Here is a 21,012-nt window from a genome sequence, read left to right as displayed (position 1 = left end):
GAGCTGCTGTTCATGAACCCGCGTTAAAATGGGAACTTTTCGTAAATCTTGACGAAAGTCCTCTGTACACATCATATCTGCTACGCGTTGAATCATGTATGGATTTTCGGTTCACTTTTTTGGGGAATACTAGCAGCTGTGACCGGGTCGCTGACCTGTTTGAAGCCGTCAACAATGAAATCAAAACGGACATCAGGACCCCTGGCGAACAACAGCATACCGGATTATAGAAGAAGAATTGGCGGTTAGGATCTTAAGAGTCTGCTTAACAAAGAATAAAAAATATGGATCCCGTTTCTGCCTCCACATGTTGGCATCTATCAAAACGTTTTCCGCGTGTGTATCTACCCACCCTTGTGTTCCCAGAGCGATCAACAAAATGAGACTGATGCATGTTATCGTCGCTATTTCAACTGTTATGTTCTCACACCTTCCTCCGTTATAGTACGCGGCAGACGGCAGCAACCACCGCAGACAGGAGCAGGGTAAATTGGGCGGGAAGCAAAGCACCGGCGGCGTTCTGGCTCCAGCCGACTTGCGGCCCGTTGGGAATGCTGCGGAGGACCTTGCGACCGAACAGGGGCTGGGTGGGCCGGAAGTTGTCTTCGATGAGGAGGGGCTCAAGCTGACCGTTAGGCTCCACCACCAGACCCTGGTACAGCTCCCGGAACATGTCCAGCTAAGAATGAAAACAAAAAGAACGGGGATCAGAACACAAGATTAGGCGTTATGCGCTGATAAAGATGGTTACAGGCATATTTGGACACAACTATGATGTACTAACCAGCAAACCGCCATAGACTTGCATTCAATCATGAAGCTATCTCTATGATACAAGCGACTCCAGTTTAGGAAGTCATCGCGATCGCCAGCTTTTTTTTTTCGTTAAATCGAAATGTCGTTGTAGCAGAACAATAAAGTATGTCAAGGTACATAGAATATGATTTTAAGACCTAATACTTTGTTGTAACGATAATTTCGTTATAGCCGTTTTTGTCGTATAACGAGAGCGAAGTGTTTAACCTTGTGCAGTAACAATATCAAAATCTTGCCGGAAAAAAACAAGCAAACAAGTGAAGGGATATGAATAAGTGCACTACACGTGAAGGTAAGATAGAGTAGTAATAGCAGTAGTAGTATTAGAAGTGGTAGTAGTAGAAGTAGTAGGCCTAGTAGTAGTAGTAGGAAAGAGATTTTGTTGTTGTTGCAATAGCATTCTCAATATAACCAACCGAAGAAGGAGCAATACACATAATTATAAGATTAAAAGGAAGCAGTGCAATAGTAGATGTTGTAGCATAACAGCGATATAGTTACTGGAAGTAGTTGTTAGGCCTACTGCTGTAGCTTTAGCCGTAAGGGTAGGAGTAGCATGAGCGAGATAATGCTAGCATAAGTTGCAGTAGTAGAAATGAACGATGAGGGCGCGAACAAGACGAAACAACAGGCGAAGACAATTAAGCAGCACTTTCATAATACAAAGGGGCGGGGTAGGACGGAGATCAACGTTGGATGGTAACCATGGTAACGTTGGAGGAAATGCGAGAAAGATGCAGAAGATGACAGCAACAGGAGAAGAATTTTGGAAGGAGAAAGAAAGAAAGAAAGAAAGAAGAGAAAGAAGTGTTTAAAAAAAAAAGAATGTCATGCTTTGTTGCCATTAATATTGTGATAATCTTCGTGATTAAGTGCCTGTACACGTTATTTTCATTTTGATTTTGATCTGATTGATTGGTTCCTGTATTATCATTGTACAGGCGCATACATGTACATGTATACATAATGTTATTGTTGTCTCATGACCATGGCCCTACAATAAAAATGAAAATCTAACGTCATCATTCTTTTGACCTTTCTGCCTCGTTTAACTTTTAGATATGTGTCTTTTTGAGTAGTTGTTCTTGCGTGGTTGTTACCGCCATGGTTACTGTTACTCCAAGTTTTCAATGTGAAAAGAAAAGAAGTTTCCCCCTTTTGAACACATGCATTTGCATTATACTTATGTTTGTTTGTGTGTGTTTGTGTGTCTGAGGGGAATGGATGTGCGTCCGTTCGTATAGCATGATAATGCATCTACTTTCACCTACAAAATTTACACTTACGTGATGTACTTTGATGACGGTACAACTGGAAAAAAAAATAGTTTGAAAAAAACAGAAAGAAAGAGAAAAAGAAGAAGAGATGGAGGAGGAGGAAGAAGGAAAAAACAAGAAGAAAAAGGAGAAAAAAGAGAAGAAGAAATAGGAGAAGGGGGTAGGAGGAGGGAACTCTCGAGCAGACGATAGTTCAGGAATGATCACATACACCGACTGTGTCACGGTCGGGAAGCCTTACCTGGCTGTGTGAGAGTCGGATGGGTTCGAGAAACACTGTCCAGACAACACTCTCGTAGCACATGGGGACGGTGAGGGAGCCGTTGTACCGGAAGAAGTTGTTCAGGTCAGCGGGAAGCATATCCCGAAGAGGCAGGTGAGCTCTGTAGAGGATTTCAGCTCCTATTTTTTTTTTTTCATAGAGATAGACAAAATAGTAAAACAACGATGAGTCTGGGAGTTTACGCTTACGGAATCTTGGCTCAAAAGAACGATTAGTTCGGTGAGCAATATGCATGGTTACGAATCGACTGAAATTTCACCAACGCTAGTCGCCGGTCTGTCAACGTAATGTCTTGCGATCTTCTTTAGATTATCGTATAAAGGGCCGTGATTCATGAGCAGTGTTACTTTCACGTCTAATATTGACAGTTCAAGACTGAATCGGCGCACTGGCGTAAGAGTTTAATTTCAGATGGTGATAATAAAAATTATGGGAAATGAATACTTTCTCTTATTCTTTTCCCCAAGATTGATATTACGAAGAGCTCCGTCATGAATCTGCAAAATAATGACTTCGAGACAAAATGGCCAACACACATGCACTCAAACATGTGCACAATTATACAAAAAATGATAACCACAGCAATATTGAGGAATCGTTGACGACATCTCAATTTTCATATGACATGAAAGCAATGAATAGGCCTTTGTGGTGATTTGGGATGAAGTTCAGATTATCAAGCATAATAGACTACTGGAATATAAATAAAATGATACATAATATGTCTTTCATTCAACAAATCACAATCAAACTGGTGGGTGAAAGCAACTTGATGGGAAAAGAAAAATGGTAAGCAGATTTGCAAGCGAGTCGATGATCGTGAAATATTCAGTAACGATGCATTATCCCGTTGCCAAGGGAAACTAATGTGCTTCGTTTAACTCATCAACTTTTCGGGCAGTTTTGGAGAAGAAATCATTATTTCATCTTCGGTAAAAATGGCAACTGTGAATTTCTTTGCATATTGTTTTACAGAAGAGAGACAGAAAGGCAGATAGACAGACAGACAGACAGACAGAGAGAAGATGAAGAGCCCATTAATTTATGGACTCTGGACAAAATCAGCATTTTCTTTTTGTATTGCTGTTTTGAGAAACAGAAACTTATTCAAAATGTTTTGCCAATTTGATGATCGGCTTAAAATTTAGCGATCGGAACTTTTTTAAATATTCTTCGACACAAAAACAACACGATAATCATAATGTAATTATGTACAAAAAGAAAAGGCTCAGAACAGGGAGAAATTTAGCTCTACCATATGAAACACAACAAATTAGTAGTAAAAAAATTGTGATTGAAATAGCAGTGAACAACTTCAAACAAACGATATATGTGGTAAGGGGGCTTGATTGCTGATATCCACTGCGAATGAATAACATCTCGGGATCTAATCCGAGCAAAATGAAAACACTGTCCATGCAACATTTAACAGCAAGTTCATGGCACAATGACGACAAGGCAATTTGTATGATATGTCGGGTGACATATTTGTTGGCTCGACAATCAAAATGAAACCACATGAAATTAATTAAAGGTGCTGTACGATTGATTGCAACAATTGAGACAAATTCAAACACAAGATCGTTTTAGCGGGTTCATTTTGATTGGCCGAGATGGCTTTATGACCTTTGAACCCAGTGTATGACTTGCAATCAGACTCTGCTGTTCTGCACAGCTGGACTTTTATGGAATGTAAAATTGATCACATGCGTACGTGGTTTTATGAGTAAAAGAATACAATGTATTATGTACATCAAACTTAAAGTAGCTGAATGATGAGGGAAGGGAGCACGTCATAATGTCGCTGAATTCAGAAGTCAGCAATTGGAGGTCGAGCTGACAAGAGAATGGGGTGAATGTTTTGTTTTTTTATGCCAAAAACAAACAAAATCTAGATAAGCGAGGGGTTGTGAGGGTGTCCCTGCATGGTGTGTAGGGAAAAGCGTAAAGACAGGTTTGAAGGTAGAGTTAAATGTTTTGTTTTTTCTATCACTTTTGATCGTCTTTGCAATTCTCTCACCTGTCAAAACATTTTATAAGCATGTTTGTTTGTTGTTGGTTTTTAAGTTAGTAGGCCTACAGATTAAAAATCATGAATGATGTAGATTGTAATTAATATTCTTTTCAATCGCCGTCAGAACATAGCCCCTATATACTTCTCTTCGTATGAGCATGGGGTCAAATCGGTGCATATTGATAATGTCGGTCCTTTCTACCTTAGGATAATGTGCACAACAGAAACATGAGCTGTACAGTTCAAGTTTTGGGGAACCACTAACAGTATGATACAGTTGGTCAAAGTCATACATATGCAAAGCGAGCGAATCACAATAATACGAGTAATTTTATCAGAGCATGTCCCTGCATGTGAATACAAGTATTTGTGCAGGTGTGTATATTTGTGTGTATGTGTGTGTGTGTGTGTGTGTGTGTGTGCAGTAGGGTACATTATGTAGGAATACATGTATAAATACTAGGCTTTCTCTGGCTGAAAGGGGGAAAAAGGGGATCCCTGAATAGGCCAGCGGGGCTGTGTGTGAAGCAAAGAATGCATGCGCGATGAAATTCGGACTTGTGGCTGTGAACGGAAGAAAAGAGTCGTATGTGAGGAGGAGGAGGAAAAGGATGACGTCACATGCTGGGCGGGGCAGATGAAGGTTGTCGGGTTTTTTGATTGGGTGCTGGTGTCGCGGATGTCCCAAAGCAGGTGATGGGGAGGAGGAATCGCTGAAAAGAAGAAACCATCGTCGATATACTCACCCTTGAATCTAACATTTTCTGTCGTATCAAGCAGAGGATCAAAAGCTGGGTTATCATAATCTACAGCCTGTATAGGGTGGGAAGGGTTATACGGAGAGTAAAGAGAGAATATCGGTTAGAGAACCTCGGATCGTAAGGAATTCGACTCACCTTTAAATTTAACACTATCTGTCACATCGAGGAGAGGGTCAAAATGGGGATTGTCTATATCTGTGGCCTGTTCGGTGGGGGAAGAAACGGGGATGAAAAGCGGTTATACATACTATCATTTTCGACAGTTCGCATGATAATTATACATCTTTTGATTTCTTTCTTTAATGATGTTTTTAAAGAACTGTGCATGTAAAAAGACATCTCAAGCATGTTTCCTTTTATTTTCGTTCCAGAGTGGTTTCATCGAGTTAATCATCGATATTGTGCATTACTTGGTCCTCACTGAGGTAAGGGCATAACCTGTCTGAACTAACAAACAACAATTATTGGACACAAAAAAAAATGCGATCGCCAGAGAAAGCTGCAATTCTTCAGATTGAATAGGAATACCTTTCACGTTATTGCAAGCAGAAGCAGCAATTTAAGCATAATTGGCAGTAACATTAGAAGTAAAGAACCAGACTTGCAGGTTTCGCTATCTCACTATCTCGCCACATCTATCGCTGTATCTTTTTTTTTTTCTCAGCATCATTGCAAACTCCGTGCGCAATGAGACTATACGCTTTCAAATACGGTCAGAAGAATCGCTTCCTGCGCTCGTGGATGGATACTACAGCAACGCCAGATAAATAGTGTCCTAGTTGCCTCCCAGTCTCCAATCCTGATATATCTAGTCGATCATTAATTGAGGAAAACCCATGATTTAGGTCCTGCACTTTGCTAACAGAGGCATACATAATTTTGTTGTACATTTATAGTGGAAAATTGTGAGGTGGGAACATCATCAGCTCACTTATTTGCACATTAAACATTTTACATCAACTATACGAGAACTGCTACGCAGAAATCAGCGAAAGATTACAATCTCATAACTTCATTGCCGAATCTTAAATCATTTTCATCAAATTTTCACTGTTGCACTTGAAGGATTCTATTTTTTCTTCAGACTTGTTTATAAACGGGCTAGAATTCCTCTTAAAGTGATTCTTGATGGAGAAGGAGGGGGAGGCGATCCTTATTTGCCAGTCGCGGGGCGGGTGGGAGGAGTGCCTCAAGGACTTACCTCGATGAAGAAACCGAGAACAGCAAGGCCACCTGGTTGTGTCATAGCCTCCTTGATGGTTCTGTACTCGCTGTTGTAGTGAACGAGATGGAGCTGTGTGTGTAGTAGTGGAGTCGGAGACAGAAGGAAAGTAAAAGGTGGAGGATGGTGAGATTGGTGGCGTATGATACAAAACGTTGTTGGGCAAGCTACATCTTTTCCTGACAAAAATATTAGTGCTTTGTAATGTTCTGTTCCGTAGTGACTTGGAGTTCGTTCCGGTCGTTTTCCATTTTTGAATTGCTTTGTCAACTTTTTTTAACCCAAAGCGATGGAATCTGTGCCTTTGAATGAATGCACGTGAGAGATGATTAGAAACAAAAGTTCCACAACTACCATTACCATAGTTTTTGGGAAAATCTCATCACATTTATCGAAAGTCCAAGATGATGTGATTCGGATATCTTGTGATTTACTGATACGATTAAATTTTGAATTGAAAATGGATTTCAAGTGGTTGTTTTGACGACGCCCGTCGTCGTCGTTTGTCGCATCGCTGTCGTGCCTTACTCGGATCGCAGTCAGTTTATTATTTTTTTTTACCGCATCATCCGCCGATGGGAGTATTGTATTGCCTTACCTCGGCTGCGTAGGCGCGACCGTTGATGGTGTGTTCGGATCCCCTGTCGTGTGTTGTGCCCCAGTGGAAGTGAAGCTGGGCTGGTTTGTAGGCAGTAGGAAGGCTGCCTCCCTTCAGAACGTAGTAATCCTCCAGACCAACTTTGACTGCATGAATAAGAGGTGAGCGAAATAAAAAAGTAGGATTGTTTTCAAGCCATGTACAGTATTTGAACACACAAAGTCATTGTTCCCTCTATCCCTCCCCCCCCCCCCCTCCCCCTCCGCACCCCTGTCTCTCTCTTTCTTGTAGGGGAAAGGTTGGAATAAGTGAGATATTTTTATGATAAGCACACTAGCTAGTCGTCGGCAGAAGATGTAAAGCTGATATGACGTTGCAATTTTTAGTTTCATGCAAGGAAGAAGAAGACGACCAAAATGGATGTAGGACAGATTAACAGTTGATCAGAGTAAATGTACAGTTCTACACTACAGTAAGAATTTACCGGCTAGAAATTGTGTGTTCACTTCAGTACATTGAATAGTGTGTCAAAATAAGAAAATGCCTTCTTTAAATACAACCCGATACTATCAATAAGACTGACTAATATTGCGTGATTATTATCAATGGGGCAAAAGAATTTTAAACTGAACACTTCTTTATGATGAATCGTGATTCAATTACCATCCCGATTGTGTCAATAATACTTACGGGTGTGTCCGTCATTCGAAACCGTAACTGGTCTGGTTGGGCCGTATCTGTAGTTGGGAGGAGCGCGGGGCACGTTGGGGATGTGGTTGTCGCTGGGAAGCATGACGTCAGTGGGCCCCTGCATACCGAATACCGTTGGCCGCGGTCGCGGTGATCCACCGCCGTACGGCATCCGCAGATTCCCGAACGGGTTGCTCCACCTCTGCCCGTTGTTGCCCATCACTTGGTTCCACCAGCCATTCCGTCCTCCGTTGCCCCATCCGCTGTTACCCCACTGGGGGCCGCCGCCGTTGCCCCACCCATTGTTCCAGCCGCCTTGACCACCACCTTGGCCGCCCCCTTGGCCACCGCCTGGACCTACGCCTGGACCCCCTCCTTGACCGCCTCCTTGACCGCCTCCTTGACCGGGATATACTGGATTTTGGAAGCCGTAAAGCCCCTCGAATATAAATTGCCCCAAGTCGGCTTCCTGCACTTGACTTGGTACGAAGTTAATCGGTGACTGGCTTTTGCCTCCGCATTGCGACCCGTTGATCGCATGCCAATGATGGGGTCCTGTCAGAAAGAACAAAAAGTTGGTATGGCGTGATATTCTGAGCGCAATGTACAAGTGGGAAACTGCAGGAGTTCCATGCAATTACTCATACGGGGATGCAATTGGATGCGATTTCACCCCAAGTTTAAATATATCGAGATCCGTAAACACCAACATTACATTTCGGGAATATAGTTCGTTCGCGTCACCTCCCGCTCTTTGAAACGTCGCGGAGTTGTGTCGACATTTCATATGAAAAGGTATCACGGTTACTTTCCTTTCCTTTTCTTTGTCTTTTTTTTATTACGAGAATGAGTATATGCAAATCGGCATTGATTTAAAATTCCGGTGACACGACGAGATATTACATTTTGCTAATCTTTTCGGCAACAATTAAAGGTGGAAAGGTGTGATTCTTTTATAAATATTATGTTGGACATGAAATGAATGATCAAATGAAAGGAAATAGGATTAACTTGACTGTATTAACTTCATGGCAGATTTGAAGGATTCTTATATTCTGTCAGGGAATTATTATCGGTCGAAAATTTGACGAGGGGTGTGAACTTACCAAGGGGTCCGTGGTAGTCCCACTTTGCACCTGTGATGATGGAGAAGAAAAAGAGAAAATGGCATAAAGGATTAGTGAGTTTTACTTCACAATGCAAGAGTGACTCTGCACAAGCAAGAATGTATGAATGTGTTTGTGACCTTTTCAAACCATGGAGTTTAAGACAGACCAAGACACATCATGCCCCGCCCCCTTTTCAGCCATTTGTGGCAAATACCATTATCGTACTGTGAGTGCGAGTGTGTGTAAGTAAAAGAACAGAGAGTTTGTGGGTCAGTTAATATAATAGCGATCTGCAAATCAGAGGCTGTTAGTGGGTGACATGAAAACGAATTGAATGTTTTCGCGTTAACGGCATGTTCTACACTCTGACTTAATCAGAGACTTCCTTTCATGTCCTTGCCTTTTAGAACCAAACAAAACGAAATACCCCAGGTGCTAATGTTTTATATCTAAGCTATCATAAAGATCAACTCGTCCATAAAACAGTTAACTGCGAGAAGCCATCGGCCGCTCCCTATTTGACATCCATCACCGTCTCGAAACGTATGTTTGGTAGGCCTTTCACAGGGAGCTTGCACTATTCAAAGCGGGGTATATTTGAGCCTTTGGAAAATGGGATTGAGAGGGGGGGGGTGTCAAGTAGAGGTCCCTCTTCTGTGTGACTCATAGAAGAAGACACGTGGAGAGCGCCGCCAGCGTTGGGTGTCAGCCCTAGGAGCATGCGAAGGACACGTGACAAGAAGTGATCTGGTCTTTTATTAGTAATGGGCGGTGCTTCCTACACATCCCCCGTAGCCCCCTTTCTGTTTTTTCTTCGTATTTTTTCTCTCTGAGCGCTCGACCTCAAAAAGGACACCTGTCTGTAGGCGAAGGTATAACTTTCCCCTCTTTGAGATTTCATCACTCCTCCCTCCTCGTGCGAGGGCGCTTCGCTCCTTTTCATCCGTTGCCGTGTTCTCATCTACTAAACTCTACAATATGCTGACACGATTATCCAAAGGGATGGTCTATTTGTGATTCCACATTATCTTTCGAGTTGTACGCATCATCTCGAGGATTATAACTTCTAGGATTTTAATGCGAAGGACTGGTCACGCCAAAGTTCCTAGGTCAATATGAATACCGGCAAAGTGCATGATTAAATCCAGGTTTTATATTCATCCCCACTAATGATTTACCAGTAATGGAATCTGAAGCAATCCGTCGAATTACCAATGAGTGTGTAGGAGTTGTTGTTGAGTGAGCTTTTTTTTTCGAAGACTAGAAAACGCAAATTTTTCTCCAGTATGTGTTTAAACGTGCGCACCCAAGGCCTCTTTCGTCATTCCATTTGTCAGAAGGCATGAATTTTAAAGTCAAATCGCCCAGCAGAAAGTTATTGAACGACCATGATGTCAATGCAGACAAGACACAAAACTCGCCGTTTGATCATGTTGATCGAATTAAGCAGATGCCTGCGTGTCCTTCATAATCATCATTATAGCCAATATCAGGCAACTAATTTTCTTTTGTGTGTGTGTGTGTGTGTGTATGCAAGTAGACTCATAAATATAGTGAGAGGAGAGAGAAAGGGGGGGGGGAGGAGGTAAGGGGTCCCTCCCTGTTTTCAGTTGTCATACTTATTTTACCTAATAAGGTATACCTTAACTGCGAGATTACAGTAAGCTGCAATTATTGAAACACGGATAATTAAGGAAATTCGCATCTCATATCTCGTTCCAAAAGACAAATCCTGTTAATTCAATTCTTGTTTTAGGGGGGAAGAATTGTCCACCCTAAATTTTGACCACTGAACAAAACCAAAAAAAAAAAAACCAAACAAACAATGACTTCGTGTTTTCACATTTGTTTTCCTTATTAGCGTATCGTTAATCTCGTTTAAACGACAAAAAAAAAAGAGTTAGGGTCGGTTTAGGCAAACTGCAGTGTGAAATTTACAGTGACGTCGACCGGATGTGACGTGCTTGCGCTGAGCGTTTAATACTTTCAGAAATCTGTGAGTCATCGCCCTATCTGTCTCAAGAGACATCCGTGCCTTTCCCCTTCTTTACCTAAATTCTATTTTCTCCCAGAACTTTTTCCCCCTTCTCCATCCTCATGGCCCTTTGGCAGGTGAAGTATTTCTCCAGTGCCTGGACAAATTTTAAAGTTACCCTTTAGGAAAAAATTCTTTTTTTTTTCTCTAAGAACCAGCAACTTACTGAGGATCTTGAGGAATTCAGGACTTGCACACAAATTGAACTTTTTTTCTTTTACGAGACGTTAGTGAAGGAAACACTGCTTCACGCAATAATAATCATTCGACAATACAGTAGTTTTCTTTTCAACCTGCATATTATTTACGCTGTCTTCAAAGCAGGAAAATGAGCATGTTGCTAATTGCGTGTCAGATGTTCGAAATGGAGTTTTAATTTCAGGGATTTTTCGCATTGCAATGAATCTGTTGAAAGCATACAATGCCTTTAAAGGACACAATCTGCGGAAGAGAATATGTTACTCACTCCGATGACAGATGCGCACAAAACGCTTCTTATTGTCCTTCCCTGCCTAGATGTTGCGTCATCCGACGATCAGACGAGAGAAATAAAGTATTGGAATCAGCTGTGGACGATCAGCTTGTATTATGTGTATCTGTTAACGCTGATGCGCAAGCCATTCCCGAAGGATTTTCTGGGTTTGTTTTTTTGTGACACCATATCGCAGTTGACAGAAAGAAGACCATATTTTCATTGGAATGATCACTGACACAGACTCGTTCAAGAAGCGCTCGTTGACCAAAATAAAAATCACCATGTGCAAGATTTCATAGGATTCATTAAACTCGGATTGCTGTTTGCTGAAAACGAATCGGATTTGCTGTGGTCAGACACTGTTTTTTTTTTATTATTTCATCCAACTCAATTGATCACTTTCATAATTTGCTTTTGTTTCTGTTGTCTGCGTTTATCCCTAAAGTCGTCACTCCCGTTTAGGCTGTGGTCAGATTTGTTGTGGTCGATCCACTTTTCCTACCCTGTTTGCCAGCGCGCAAAAATAGCATCTTCTGACTTCCGTCCCAGTCTGTACTGCCTTCCCCTGGGGATATCTTGAATTCTCTCCCTCCCCCCTCCCCCCAAAAGTACAAGTACTGCCTCATTACTGTCGAGTGAGGGCGGGCATGTGGTGCCTGACAAACAAACAACAACAACAACAAAAAGAGCGAGAAAAAGAGCCCCCTAGAACTCCCACAACTCCCTCATATTATTTACAATTTGTCTAGAAGCTTCCGAAACATCAATCTTCCCCTGTTTCTCCCGGACAGTATAGGCATCATCAGTGAATTTTCTTCATCTCTTCCTTTTTTAAAAGTTTTTTCTTATTGCTTCCCTAAATTTTTCGCTCCTGAATGTGCCTGTCACATTCAAAAACCGAACGCAGAGCAGTGCAGTTTTCTGTTACATACACCTTAAAAGCGACTGCCACAGAAGTTCAACCCTTCACGAGAGGCATATAAATCGGCATTACATCAGATGTTTCCAGCTGCCATAATCATCTTACTTCTTTTCACTCTTTCTCTTTCCCCTCCCTCTTGTCTGTTTATACTACACTCATCCCCCTCCCCCTTAACATTACCATAAACCGTGTGGTAAGCGAAAACTGCAGGCAGTTCTAGCAGACAAAAAGCTATCATGATGCGTCATACAGACGATAATTTGCGCGCCAGGGTACTTTTGTCGGCGTCAGGGGCAGGCGCTTCTTAAATTTCCACTAATGCTTTGACACGTTCGTTTTCTTTTTCCACCATCTTCGGCCGTCGAAAGATGAGACTAGAAAGCAACTTTAGTTTCTAGCCAGAAAGTTACCAGTTTGTCCTTCTTTCGACTACCAGATTTGGGGGGCATTTCTGGAGGGGAATGTTTGACTCATAGTTCGGCTACAGCAATTCTGTCGCGCACAAAACCAAAGAGGTTCGCAGAAGGAGAAAAGAAGTTTTACCGCATCAGTCATCGGCATTGGTGATCTCACAAGGGGCGTGCCCAAGAAACTGGCTTATGTAGCAGACGACATGCTCACAGTCTCACCACACCAGACAAATGGCGCGTCATTTCAATTCTTTGTATTCCAAGACGCACCAAGAAATCACTTTACAGACACTGGGGTGTCGTAAATTAAGATCTCCATGTCTCAGCCTTGTTTATACTCTTCACCTGACGATCAAAAAACATTACGTTATGAGATGTGATTGACCACAGAAATATTATGATGTATATCATGTCTGTCGTTCTTATTTCAAGTCAGCTGAAACTCAACAAAATCTGTAAAGAAATGGATTTTAATGTTTCTGCAAGGTTACGCTCATTCAATGGTGTTTTATGATATTTAATGAATTCGGACGCTTGCCCTTTCGTTGTGCCAAACAGTTTGAAAATTTGACGTTTTACTGAATAATACAATGATAGGATTAGGGCTAATCAAATTGCTAATCAAAAACAATTGTTGGACGTGTATTCCGCAGCTGTCGTAAAGAGATCAAGTTGACTTTTTTTTTTTCGCGACCTACTTTCTTGCTTTAATTCAGGTCAGACAGATAGAATTTATAAAATGTTTTAAGGCGGTTAATTGTCAGGAAAAGCGACCACATCTGCGAATGCTGCCTGGAACATATTCGACTTTGCCCAACATCCCTTATCTTGCTCTATTTTTAACTTTTGTTTTAATTTCTTGGCAAACCCACCGTAGTTTTACAAGAGTTGATTCGTATCAATTCCACTTTGCTTAAAGAAGGAAAAGAAAAAGAACAACATCATTGCTCTAGATTGACAGAATGATGAATTCAACGCCAGAAAAAAAAGAGGGATTAAAAAATGTCCATAGGCGCACGTGTGAGCGCGCGCGCACACACACACACACACACACACACAAACGCACACTCACTCACAAGCACGCAGATGCGGGAAATCAGAATGAAGAGAAGGCCCCCCGGGTCATAACAATAGCAGGGTGGGGTGGGGAAATATGAGAATCATGAATCAGCCTGTAACAGTATCCAGCACCAGATCCAAAGGTACTATTTATATATCAAAACGATTTCGATCTTATCTCTCCCCTTCCGAGAGTGTTTTTTTTTTCTCTCTCCCTCTATCTATCTCTCTCTATCTCCCTCTGCTATTCCTGTTATTTAAGGGGGGTTTCTGCACGTAAACAAAGACCTCCGAGAAATGTGACAATCTTAACCTTCTATTGTCTACACAAATAGCATAATAGATGTTATCTGGGCGATTCATTCAGATAAAAGTTCACTCCCATTGTCTGTCTAAGTTTGGTAGTTGTATAGTCAAACTTAACGACAATTTTACTTTAATTATATTGGTGAGGACGAGCACAGGACGCTGCACTCGCCCCTACGGGAAAACTTCCGTCCACTCAGCTGCTGTGTCACCTGGTGTGAATCTGGGTCTGTGCCTTGTCATTATTCACCTCTCAAATCCTCGGAAATGTCCCGTCTTATATAATTTCCGATTCCAAATCATGTCAACTCCTGTGAATGAGAGTAGCGACGGACTCACAAAACCTTTAAGTGAATTTAGTTATGCAAGATTGACGAGGTGTTCATTTTTCAAGTCGCGCACGGCAGAATTGGCAATATACGGTATCACAGAGCAACAAACAATAACATGAGTACAGATCAGTTTTTCGTGTATTATTTGTTTGTGCCTGAATATCAGTGTTTTAAAAAATAGACTTTGCAAACTCAAGCGCTGACAATGATTGCTAGCGCAGCTCAGCTTTCATAACTGTCCCCCCACTCATCTTAAAACCCAAAGCAGCTCCAGAGCGCAGTTCAACGTCAACGCTGATGACGTTGCTAAAATTATCTCACTTTGACCTTTGGGGACTTGCGAAGAGGAGAGTGGTAATCTAATATGGGGAGCTACTTTTTAACACTGACATACAGGTCACAATCAAGTTTAGGAAATCATGACGAAAGATGCCTCGCAACCTGGCCGTATGCAATGCATTCAACGAACAAACAAACAATAAAAGGAATGGTTTACGTATGAACATGAAGTCCCTTTAGGACGACTTCTGATGTCCTTAAGTTCCTTCTGAGCAATTCTTTCAAACGATATTAGTCAGTCAAAGTAAAAATCGATAATGAATCAACATTCCATATCAGTCAAACTTAAAAAGCAGAAGAAATGTTAGAAGTGCATATAGTATGAAGAGCTTGCTTCCAAAAGGCGCTAAATCCATCATTTTTCAATTGATTTAAGGTCTTTTGAAAGCAAGCTCTTCATATAACTTACTGATATAGGGAGATAGTTTTCCCTTTCCAAAAAGACAGAAAGAAATACAGAAAGAGCTGCAGAGTCAGGCAGATTTTACTCGCAGATTACAAACCGTAATCACATCACAGTCTTGACCTTTTTTGTATCCGTGATGCCGTGATGCATTTTCACAGTAAAATTCCCAGCATTAGGCCTCTCTTGTGACATTTTGTTTCCTTTGTATAAACCAACCTCCACGATGAGTCGCCCAAGCCGATACTTCATTATATGTTCGGAATTTAACACATGTTTTGTCTCTAGCTATACGTTTAAGATAAAAACCTTAAGACAACACATTCCATATATCACAAAGAAGAATCCGGTAACTATAACAATTGTAATCATAATGATTTTGAATTCATTCGCACAGGACCCATTCGTTGTACAATTCTTTTGCCGGACCAGCTATCCCAGTTGATATTGATAGCACGATTAAAGAATCATTCCTTTATTTTTTTTATGGGGCTGTGTAAAAGTTACATGAATGCAGAAACCATGTTGGCTGTCAAAGCCGTTAGTTCCTACACAACGAACATTGTCGTCTGTAAATAATCAGGTTCAAGACTGACAAGTAATAATTAGGGGAGGTCAAGCATATGACTATGACGGTGCCCCAACGAAGGCTTTCCGTTTGTAATTAACTCCTTAGCTACCTGGCTGCTCCATTTCTTCAAAGTTCATGACGCATAATCTATTTATATATTTCTCCAGATGACTGTGCGAGTTTGTGTGCTTTACGACATATGTTCCATGTCATATCACGACAATTAAACAATATAAACACTCGTGTAGAACCTCCGGTTGAATTGGGGAAAATGCTTAAGAGTACTGAAGCACAGCTCGTAAAGTAAGCAAAACGAATATTCTGGAAATGATGTCTCAACATGCAAAAAGTAAAAGGTAAAGAACAATTACAGATGAGCGCGAAATCAGAACAATAATAATGACATAAAGTTTTATAATGAACCATTTGACTTCTATATCATCTCCCGTTACATTCACTCCACTTCCAAGGATTATACAGTATATATATTTTTTTTTCTTCTTAGCATCATCTGAATAGAGTATGAACTTTTTGAACCTCTTAATCATGTAACAGCAGTAATATATCCCATTGGACCTCCATTTTCTTTTCCGAGAAAGAATTAGTCCTGGCAATTTCAAGTAAGACCTGGGCACAGGTCGGGTTTCCCCCTTTTTTTAGCCTGATGATTGGCCGGATGTGCCGCATTTACAGAGGATGCTAGTTTAAGCACAAGGAGGCGCGCCATAAGCTCATGTCCGTGAATAGCTAGAGAATGATAACACAGAAGTCTTGCATTCCCAAACTCCCCCCCCCCCCTTTCGTATACAATAACATCAAAGCAAGGGATGGGCAGTGTTACTCGGAGCTAAGAATCAAAAAGCAACAACCACGAGGTTTTCACATATGCATTCAGAGGATTCAAAATGTTAAGAATGAAATCAGCTTTCCTAAATAGCTGAACTACGATATCAAATCACTTCAGTGCACATTATAGACAAGTACTGTAACAACTGACAGCATACACAAAATATCTTTGAAATGTGTTACAATCATCATACTGGCTAAATAATTCTGGTTTACTGTGTAACTGAAGAAATGCAAATTTCAGCTCAACATAGACTGATACATCATGAAGCATTGGAAAAGTTTACGTGACAAAATATTGCAAAATTCAATACAAGCACATTTTCTTGACATGATGAATTATAGGTGAAGCCGTGATGTATTCCTCCTTTAAAGGTACTTACCCAAAGATTCTGTGAAGAACAGCGTTGCTGTTGCCAGACTTAGCAGAATACACATCTTCATGTTGCTCAGTTGCGTGTGTGTGCGACCAGCGCCAGTTACAAGTTCAAAAATATATATAAAAGCTATTATCAAAGTAGATACAAAGAGTCCAGATGACGATTGATTGCAAATCGATACAACTTATATCGTAGCCTCGTCAGAATGAACCAGCATTCCAGGCCTTTCAGTTTCTCTCTCTTGAGACTTCCAGCGGGGTGGAGACGGGGAAAGTCTTCGTCCCTGCCGGTGAGAGAATACTGGGATGAGGTAAGTATCGAAACTCGTTCAGCTGATGTCCAATCCTGCTGATTCTCTCTTCACATGCGCTGCATTTAAGAGACAAATCAGAGTAGAGATGGTATTCCTCCGTGACTTGAAGCACGCGACTGCTGCTGACAAAGAAACTGTCCCACGGTATTAAACTTAAAGATCACTTAACGTGGTTTCACAGCCAGGGGTCACGAACGAGTTTGGACCCTCAACAAAAAAGTTTAACACTTTTAGCGGTTGCAATGGAGGACTCTGTGACTGTGCGTGGTATTTATGGCGCACCCAGCGAGCACGCGAATGAACAGCGATTAGGCCCGCCCACCTTATGTCCCGACGTCGGCGCTGATTGGTGGAAAGCTTGGATTCACCTCTCATTATTATGCAGAAACTTCCGAGTGACACGCCGTTGGGGAATACAGCACGAGCGATTTTTTCCCCCTCTCGCGAGCGTGACGTAGTGTTCATGCGTTGAACGCCAAGTTGTATTTTTAGCTGCGACATGGCATCGTGGAGCGGAAAAGGAAAAAAAATTAAAAAGAATACTTAGTCTATATTTAGAGGAAAGTGGAAAGATAGAGAGAGAGAGGGGTCCCTGAGTTAATAGGCTGAATCCCCTCGAGAACTTTTTTTCCCCTTTCGACTTCTTTCTCCACAACAAACGAAGTCGCATGGGGTCTGTCTCACATGAGATGTCCATGGCATGTGAGTATGCGTAGTTTCGACAAACAGACGATGACACAGAAAAAAAAAGCCCAGAATGAACATTTTCTTCAACCGCTGACCTCAATTTGGCCCGTAGAAATTGGGGTTCCTTGTCAAACAAAGGATTCCTCTACTTTCGAAAAATGAAAGGTTGTCTTAAATGTACTTCTAATTTATTTTTTTTTTAAACAAGTCAATTAATTCTATTCTCCCTCATCCATTATTCAATGATGATGAAGATCATTAAGCAATGTTTGATAATTCTATAATATGAGTATCTCAATGATTACAACATAATTCATACTCACTCAGAATATTGTTCAGGTTATCATAATGCATAACGACGTACTCCCTTTTTTTAGTGACACACAACAAAATGCTACCTGCGGTATCTTGATATCAATGCTCCTATTCAATTTTTTTCTCCATGTTGGCATACACACACACAAACACACTCACTCACACATACGTTCAAAGACTGAGATGCTGTGATTAATCCGATTTGCGACAGTCTTTTCTAAAGTTGTGCCGTGCGAAATGATATGATATGCATAACTATTCTATCTGAAGACAACGTATACGGCAGATGTACATCCAGATCTGACATACAATGAACAGTTGACTGAATAAGGGCAGACACTGTGGCAAGTGATGGGTTTTTAGCCGAACAGCTCCGAGATCTCGATAGTCACTCGAGGTGAAGAGGTTAGCTTTCTCACCACGCAGTACATTAATTTTGAAACGTGATTTTTTCTTCTTCCTCTTCTTCTTCTTCTTCTCCCTCTTCTTCTACTACTACTACTACTACCGCTACTACTACTACTACTACTACTACTACTACTTCTTCTACTACTACTACTATTACTACTACTACTACTACTTCTTCTTCTTCTTCTTCTTCTACTACTATTACTACTACTTTTACTACTACTACTACTGCTTCTTCTTCTTCTTCTTCTTCCTCCTCTTCTTCTTTATATCGTTCTTCTTTTTTCTTTCCTTCAATTTTTTTTTCAGGAGGGGAGGTTCTGGAGGAAAAAAAAATCATTTCTCTATGATAAGTATGTTTGCACAAGCTTTGAAATGAATGAGCTAATTCGGGTTCAAGCTTTCCTATTCTATACAATATCTCTCTTTCTCTCTCTCTCTCTCTCTCTCTCTCTCTCTCTCTCTCTTTCTCTTGCAGATCTCAGGACTATGTTTGAATGAATTGACAAGAATGCTATCAAGACTCAATCAGTGACGATGCTCTCCTTCTTCGGAGGCTAAGCACATCGTGTCACATGACTTCTCGTCACCTGACCGTGACAAGATCAAGAGGTTGACATTTTCGCCACATCTATCCATGATTAGGCAAAAAATGAGCCAGGCAACGTTAACAAAAAAAAAAAAAAAATCGTCTTCCATAACAACGGCAGGAGCGTCTAACAACTATTGATTTAAATTTGAGTTGTGTGTGTACACGAGCGTAACGGTCGCTTGTTTGATTGTGCGTTGTTCTGTGTCTGTCATGATGATATCTTGATTGTGTTTTGACGTGTTACTATATGTATTCGTTTGCATAATGTGTCCGTGTGTATGCGTGTGAGTGGAGGTAGAAAGCTGCACAAGGAGAGTTAATACTGTACTGAAATTTTTTGGTCATTTGGTTTTGTAAGCTTTCATTCATAGAGATATCAATTGAAAATGAATAGATAGATGAATATAATGCATATTTTTAATCAAATTCATGCATAGGACTTACAGTGCGTATGAAAAATAAGGTAATCCAACTTTGGAGGGCTACTATTTCATAATTGTCAGCTATGGTGAGCGCAATGTTGGTTGTGAGGAAAGCAAAACTCTTCCTCTTTCCATTGATACCTATATTGACAAAATAGAATGTCATGCATGGCTTTGTCATTGTTATTTAAATTCATGAAATTCTTGTATTATTTACGTCGATGTAGGGCAATTTGTCAATCAGTTGCAATTTGTCATTGTTGTCTTTAAAGTTATCCTTACGTGAGGGGGGGATGCACAATACAAGCACTGCTTTTTAGCATTCCTCCCCATTTCCAGCATTTCCGTATACTTGCAATATTTTGTAAAAGTACCTTTTATTATGTATTATGATGAAATTCATGTATTCAATATCTGTAAAATATTTATATGTCCCTGTTGAAAATGGAAAAGTTAATGTGTGTGGTCATGCATGATATTTGTCAACACAATCAGGTATCAATGGAAAAAAGAAGAGTTCTTCTTTACTATCCACAACCAAATTTCCATGTCCATAGCTCACTAAACTGATAATAATGAAATAGTAGCCCTCCAAATTTGGATCACCTTTTATTTTTTCAGTACGCACTGTAGTGCAGAAAAAAAAGTGTTATGCAAGTTTTGTCTGATGTTTACACTTTGTGGATTGGATGCATCTATGGAGTGTAGCCTTTTCAGCGCCTCGCTATATACCTGAAAATTACTGTGGAAAACAAGAATCAATACTTAAGTGTTTCTTTTAGTTAAGCATACGTATAAAGATCACCTGTTTGGTATAACTAAAATAACAACATATAAGCCAATAAATCACCATCACTGAAAAACTACTATTATTTCATGCAGTTTGAATATCATCCTCTCTGTGATTTCTAGTGTGTTGTTCTATCCATTAATCGTATTCACTGCCCTTTCTTCATTCTTCTTAAAAGTGTAAGTTTGTCAACGAACTTATCTCTAATGACCATTAATAGATGGGTATTTTCTTTACTTTGTTTGAGTTATATGAGGTGATTTCAAATGAGAGATAATCATTTTCTCAGTGTGTCATAATCTTCTTTTTCTATCTAACCTTAGCAGAATCAGCATGAGAATACACGTGATATAACCCATACGAATTAGTACCATTCTGTGGAATGTTATATGAAAACGAAATTAGCCCAGGGGGGCAATGAGTCAGCCACCCCCTTCCCACTCAAATCGACCCGAAAGTCATTTTTAGCTCGTTCGCGTACTATCTTTGGGGAAGATTTGGGTTAAAGGGTAACTTTAAATATAGAACATTGTCATGCATGCATGTCTGCCAAATAATATCCTACAGCCATCACTTGCATACTCGAATGTAGCGCCAACAACGAGTCTGAAAGTAAACTCATGTCAAACGTCGCATT

At 40.7% G+C, this 21,012-nt stretch overlaps 1 protein-coding gene across 1 annotated transcript in view; it reads right to left on the bottom strand.

Moving 5' to 3' along the window:
* Positions 1-439: 439 nt before the first annotated feature.
* LOC139719555 (uncharacterized) overlaps positions 440-21,012 on the bottom strand; it is a 58,911-nt gene continuing 38,338 nt past the window's right edge. Inside the window, exons 2-8 of the mRNA XM_071630967.1 lie at positions 8,768-8,797; positions 7,662-8,216; positions 6,972-7,117; positions 6,353-6,445; positions 5,287-5,353; positions 2,335-2,495; positions 440-679 (exon numbers count right to left, since the gene is read on the bottom strand). Of these exons, the coding sequence (XP_071487068.1) occupies positions 440-679; positions 2,335-2,495; positions 5,287-5,353; positions 6,353-6,445; positions 6,972-7,117; positions 7,662-8,216; positions 8,768-8,797 (1,292 nt within the window). The remainder of the gene's footprint in view (positions 680-2,334; positions 2,496-5,286; positions 5,354-6,352; positions 6,446-6,971; positions 7,118-7,661; positions 8,217-8,767; positions 8,798-21,012) is intronic.

This window comes from Diadema antillarum, unplaced genomic scaffold (genome assembly GCF_040938485.1).
Source record: "Diadema antillarum isolate AM-2024a unplaced genomic scaffold, OU_Dant_1.0 scf00000112, whole genome shotgun sequence".
In the NCBI taxonomy this organism is placed as follows: Eukaryota; Metazoa; Echinodermata; class Echinoidea; order Diadematoida; family Diadematidae; genus Diadema; species Diadema antillarum.
This window is presented reverse-complemented; position numbering and strand designations above follow the sequence as displayed.